The sequence below is a fragment of the Micromys minutus genome (assembly GCF_963924665.1).
Source record: "Micromys minutus genome assembly, chromosome: 6".
NCBI classification, from domain to species: Eukaryota; Metazoa; Chordata; class Mammalia; order Rodentia; family Muridae; genus Micromys; species Micromys minutus.
In genome coordinates, this window is record NC_137975.1 from 62,308,953 (window position 1) to 62,315,301 (window position 6,349).

Consider the following 6,349-nt stretch of genomic DNA (forward strand, 5'->3'; position numbering starts at 1 on the left):
GATTTAGACTAAGCTATCCTAATGACAGCTACTTAAGGACCACACCTCAGAAGGTAAGGCAAAATGGGGCTTGACTCTCTGGTCTCGGATTTTTGTTTGTTTGATCTGGGTCTCTGTTTTCTGTTCTGTATATTGCCCCTGCCTCCGAAGGCTGTGCAAGAAGAGACTATATGAACAGTGCCTGATACAAGCACCCAGCACACATTAGCTGATTTTATTATTGCTGTTGTTGTTTGCTTACTGGTTGGTTTGGGTCTCACTATAAAGCTCTGGCTGTCCTGGAACTCACTATGTAGACCAGGCTGACCTTGAAATCACAGAGATTTGCCTGCTGTCTCTGCCTTTCAAGTTCTGGAATTAAAGTTGTGCACCACCACAGTGGCTAACATTGGCTGTTATTAAATCACTGCCTTGAACTACTCTGTATCTCCATTTTTTTTTAATTTGGTGTGTGTGTCCTCACACTTGCATGTCTTTGAGCGTGGTGTGATAATTGAGGGGAACATGCATCCCATGCTGCACATGTGAAGGTCAGGGAAGAACACTGGGTATAGGAAATCATCTTTCACACTGTTTTAAGAAAGGATCTCTTGTTCGCTACTGTGATCACCCAACCAACTGAAGTGCTGGACTTTTGAATGGGCGCTATCCTTCCGGACTTTAGATGGCTTTTAGGGAGCTGAACCAAGGTTCTCACACTAAAAGGAATCATGAAAACAAAGCCAAAGACCCGTAATCCACGACAATGATGAAACGTGGCTGTTGTTGTGTTTCTGCAGTTAGAGAGACAAAGAATGACTATCCCAAGAAAGTATAGCAGGAGTCAGGAGGAGAAGTTGTCATTCTGGAACATCTGATAGGCCATTGCACATGGTTATGGGGTGAGTGGGATTGCAGAGGGCCTGGTAGCTCTTTGTTGTCAACCTAGTCCAGGGTCCAGGGTGAGCAGGAGATATCAGAGTAGGACTTGAGTCTGTGGAGGTTTTGGACAGAAAGTGGAGTTAAGTTCGAAAGCAATGAATCTCCATGTTGGAAGATGAGATTGTTTTGGATTGTGTATGTGTGTGTGTGCTTACGTGCAAGTGTGTGTGAAAGGTTAGAGTAGTGTTAAAGAACTTGTTAGGGGGCTGGAGAGATGGCTCAGTGGTTAAGAGCACTGACTGTTCTTCCAGAGGTCTGGAGTTCAATTCCCAGCAAACACATGGTGGCTCACAACCATCTGGAATGGGATCCAATGCCACCTTCTGGTGTGTCTGAAGATAGCAATAGTATACTCACATAAAATAAATAAATATTTTTTAAAAATAACTTGTTAAAAGACAAAATCAAACAAATTTAAAAAATTGTTGGTAATGGCAGCTAATTTGTTTTAAGGATCTTAGTTCTATCCAAAGTTCTAGAATCGGGCATCAGGTGACCCCTTATTCTGTGAAGCAGAGCATTTCCAGGAGCTGAGATTTGGAGATAAACAAGAATCAAGTAAACAGAAACAACACAAAGTGGTCTTGTCCATTTTAAACTTTTCTTGACATAGGAGAGGCCCTCATGCATATATGCATATATATATATATATATATATATATACACTCATATTCATATATATGCAGTTCATAATATTAACTGCAATTTTGCTTCCTTGGCTCTAAAACAGCAGAGACCCTTCTACTTTCTAGAAAAAGAAGACATAAAAAACGGAGTGATGTGCAGATTTTCATTCAGTGAAACTTCAGCTGACATATCCCAGCTCTTGCAATAAAAGCTGAATCTAGCAACAGGTTGAAGGGAAAGAAAGGTATCATTTTTGGAGAGATTCTAATTTGGCCCTTTTGCAAGGAAGGGTACATTTAGCTTGGGACTAGAGAGATTTACTTAAAATCTTTTCTGGAGAGCTCTCTGCATCCTCTGAAGTGTATGGAGTTGCATCAGGCTCCTAGAAGACCATGCAGAGAAACATGGCTGTGTGAGTGAGGGAATCATACACCAGGAGCTTCAGTCATGCAGATAAGCACGTCCCTAGTGAGCAGGGCAGTTGGCTGCCATGGTGACTGCTCCAGACACTTCTGTGCTGCCATCTTGCTTTTAAATTTACTTCCAGTTTTATTTTTTCTGTTTGAGCCAATTATCATACTTGAGATAAAAAGCATTCCATGATCACTGTGGTTTTTCTCTGTTACTCCATTCTAGATGCACAACTAATGATTCAAATGGCTAACATGCCTTTTTAATTTTGTCGTCTTTAAACATAATCAGGACTTTCTTCTTGGACAGTTCAACAGTGATGCTTGTAGCTGTCTTTTGCTACTTTGTGTGTTCTTTCTTCACTATTTTTCTTTCGCCTTTTCAACCCCCTACCAATAGATAGGAAAGAAAAGAAGGATCTAGGAAATGGAATGAGATCCCTGAATAAACTCAGGGATTGGAAAGCAGTGATGTTAATGTTAGACTACTTCCTACTGGCTAGGAATGCTGAGTTCCTTGGGGCAAGTTTGATCTTTGCCATCAGGATACCTAATTTCTTCTTGTTTCTTTTTTGTACACAACTACTTAACAGAGACCAACACCAACCAAACAACCAACAAACAATCAATCAACAAACAAACCACCATCAACTAACCAACTCGCTCTGCCACACCCTCTCCAAAGTCCCCAGAATTCCAAACACCACACAGTCACAGAAACTATCTGCAGTTGGAAAAAATCACACTCCTGCCAGAGCATGAGGCAAATCATAGTCAGCTGCAGCGGTGAGTTCAAAGCAGCCCTATAAGCCACAACTAGGATCCAAATGAAAACACATTCCCATAATACTTCTGTCTCCAAAACGGTCGCTACGGAGACTCATTTAGGCCTCGGAGATTTCACAAAAGACCAACTACGCAAGCATACTTAAATCCATGGATTCCAGGAGTAAAATTGCAACACCTGTCAATTTTTTTCATCTCTCTGCTGATGTGTGAGGCAGGCACACCCTCCACTGTCTCCAGTGGGATAAAACAAGGATGGAGACTTTTATCTCTCAGCAAAATCTGAAAAGGTCTTCAAACAAAACAGCCTCTCGTGTCACCGCACGTATAAGACAGCGGCAGGTGAGGCTGCTTCTCTCCATTCACTGCTGGGTGTCAGAGGCTGCACAGGACTCATCTTCGGCAGAGGTGAGAACCCAGGTCGGCCTGTGCCTAACTGTGTGGCTGGTGTTTCAGAGCTGTGCTTGCAGTGCTGTGCGCATCTCTCTCACCCAGCACTCGGCACCTGGCTTCCTGAGCATAATCACCTTGTATTGGGAGTTGGGTTGCATTGGGGCTTATTGGAAAATTTATCTATCTATATATTTTGTAGTACTGGGGATTGGTTTCGGGACCTTGCTCAGATTAAACAAGTGCTCTATCACTGAACTATATTCTCAACCCTGTGCTTTTAATTTCTCCAATTCTACATATTCCTTGACTTCTTTGTGAACAAAGTCCATTATGAAATGAAAAAAAATTACAAGTTAAAGGAAGACACAGAGAGCGACAACGACCGCTGAGTGACAGCAGAGACATTCTTTGCGAGCATCCTTCCAGGACTGTCTCTTGCCCACAGCTACCTTCATTTCAGACCATTCTCTCTGCAGAGATTTAAACACCATTGAGAAATAAAATTCAGATCTGTGAGCATGCTCCAAGTTGCCGGTGTAGCATTGTCTGATCATTAAAGCCTCATCCTTCTCCAAATAACGGTTACACTTCCATTTCTGTGTGACTTTCGTTGCAGATATTGGAGGGGTTGGCCCCACTCTTTTCCCTATGCTTTCTGTTTATAAAATAGTCCATTTGTGTTCACAGGTATGTTGCAGGCAAGCAAAACTCGCCCTGACGAACTCCAGATAAAACGTCTGGAGGAGATGTGCATTCTCATTGACAAGCAGGACCAGATCATTGGGGCGGACACCAAGAAGAACTGCCACCTGATGGAAAACATTGACAAGGGTGAGCAGGAAGGAGACTGCCATGTGCAGGCCTGGTGCCATCAGCCACTCTCTCTGAACCAGGCAGTGTCAGGAGGCAGCTGTCCAGAGTGTGCTGCTGGTGTTGCTGACTTGATAAGGTTAACACCGACATCAGTAGACTAGGGAATGCAGACCGTGATGGCTGCCTTGAAATGGGTTGGGAAAGTCAGAAATTGTAGCCAAGCTGGGTGTGGTGCCGCACGCCTGTATCTCAGTACGGAAGCAGAGGCAAGTTATCTCTGTGAGCTCAAGGCCAGCCTGTGCTACATTCAGGCCTGTCAGGTCTATATAGTGATAGCAGTCTCCAGAAAAAGGGGCTGGTGGGAGGCACCCCATTGTGCCTCATGTGTCACAACGTCCAGGGTATAGGCAGTGACTCTGTGCCACTGGGTCATTCATATGCCTGCAGTGTGGCAGGAGCAGCTAGCAATAGTCTCAAGACTATAGCTTTAGATGCACACAGTAGGGTCTCAATAGTTTCAAGACTATAGCTTCTAGATTCCCACAGTAGGGTCTCAGCCTACCTGGCAAGGCTTACTTTACTGCTCGGCTCTCTAGTTTCCATGTTTATAAGTGGAGGAAAACTGTAGTACTCACTTGCAGTCCTACTGTGTAAATAAATCCTGAATCAACTAATGCCAAGCGACTGGCAGAGATTCCATCCCAGCAAGGATCACCAACCACTCCTGGTGCCATCATCCTGAGCTAGATGAGAGAAGGGGATGGGTACGAAGACTCCATGCTGACTTCAGTGTGACCCTAACTCACTCACATGCACTTTGCAGGCCTGCTACATCGAGCCTTCAGTGTGGTCCTCTTCAACACGAAAAACCAGCTCTTGGTCCAGCAGAGATCAGAGGCCAAGAACACTTTTCCTGGTGAGTCACCCAGCTCAACCCCAGGGAGCATTAGAGTCTAACTTAGGGTTGGGGAGCCTCATAGGAATGACTAGTGAGAAAACCCATCTGAGCATTCTTCCTTCACGTGTGTGTGTGTGTGTGTGTGTGTGTGTGTGTTAGTTAGTGAGAGAGAGAGAGAGAGAGAGAGAGAGAGAGAGAGAGAGAGAGAGAGAGAGAGAGAGCAAGTGCTCATCAGTCATACAAGGACATTAAATTTCAAGCATTTTGCAACTGGAATCAAGTTGTGCAATTTCAAACACAAATATTTGCTCCCATATAAAACAGCTGATATCGATAAAAGTCTGAGGTAAACCTGCTTTCTACACTAAATATGGCCAGGAAGAAACTCGCCCCTATTTAATAAAGAACTCTCACTAAAGCAGCATGCTGTACGTTGCCCCAGGACATCTTACAGATTCCTGTTCTGGTCACCCTTTGTATGTGCCTGATGAGCTGGAAGAGAAGGATGCTGTGGGAGTGAGGAGGGCCGCCCTGAGACGTCTGCAGGCTGAGCTGGGCATCTCAAAGGACCAGGTACTCACTCACTCCAGCATGGAGTGAACTTTCTCATGTGCTGTCAAGTTTCATCCATAATGCTAACTTGGGGAGTGGCTGCTGAGCTAACATGGCTTCTGTCTGGCATAGCAAGCAGCTTCCCTGTGGAAGTGCCCTGTTCTTGTCCCTGAGACAGGTTGAAGAGTCATGGTATTGGAGCTTGAGAGGTGTGTGAGCCTGTCTGTGCAGGAACCTGTGGACTAGGCTAACCCAAAACTCAATGATCTGCTTGCCTCTGCCTCAGGAGTGCTGGGTTTAAAGGCATGTGCTACCATCAACAGCCCTCCAGTGCTTTATCTGCATTCCCAAAAGAAATTTTTAACATAATTCTATGTCCTATATACATAATTGTGTTTAGCTGTATGTCTTGAATATACATGGTCTTCGTTTGTAAGTGTAAAAGGAAGCCATAGTGACCAAGAAAATAAACCCAAGAGGGTCAGTACCCTCTTCATTGTGATCTACCTAACATTTAATTAAAGGTTAAGTGCTCGTGTGGCACTCTGGAGAGGGATGGGGAGAGAAATGAGCTTTTTCTAGTACATATCCAGTTTCTCTATTATTATTAACACTGTACCAACTTCAACAGATTTCCATAAAGGACATAATCTTCATGACCCGAAAATACCACAAGTGCCAGTCAGATGCTGTCTGGGGAGAACATGAGATTGGCTATCTTCTGTTGGTAAGGAAAGACCTTATGCTGTACCCAGACGCCAGGGAAGTGAAAAGCTACTGCTATATGAGTCAGGAGGATGTGCAGGAGCTACTGGACAGGGAGGCCCGTGGAGAAGAGAAGATCACCCCGTGGTTCAGAAGCATAGCAGAAGACTTCCTGTTTTCTTGGTGGCCTTATTTAGAGGATGTGTCCCCATTCGTGGAGCCTGACAAGATACATGGACTCTGA

General features: G+C 44.4%; 1 protein-coding gene across 1 annotated transcript; it reads left to right on the plus strand.

The window, feature by feature from the left end:
- Window positions 1-3,826: 3,826 nt before the first annotated feature.
- On the plus strand, window positions 3,827-6,349 carry LOC308421392 (isopentenyl-diphosphate delta-isomerase 2; the record flags this gene model as incomplete). The annotated part of the gene is made up of 4 exons (XM_080917751.1): window positions 3,827-3,968; window positions 4,774-4,866; window positions 5,291-5,421; window positions 6,032-6,349. 4 exons carry the CDS (start codon window positions 3,827-3,829, stop codon window positions 6,347-6,349), a joined length of 684 nt encoding a protein of 227 aa, XP_080773877.1.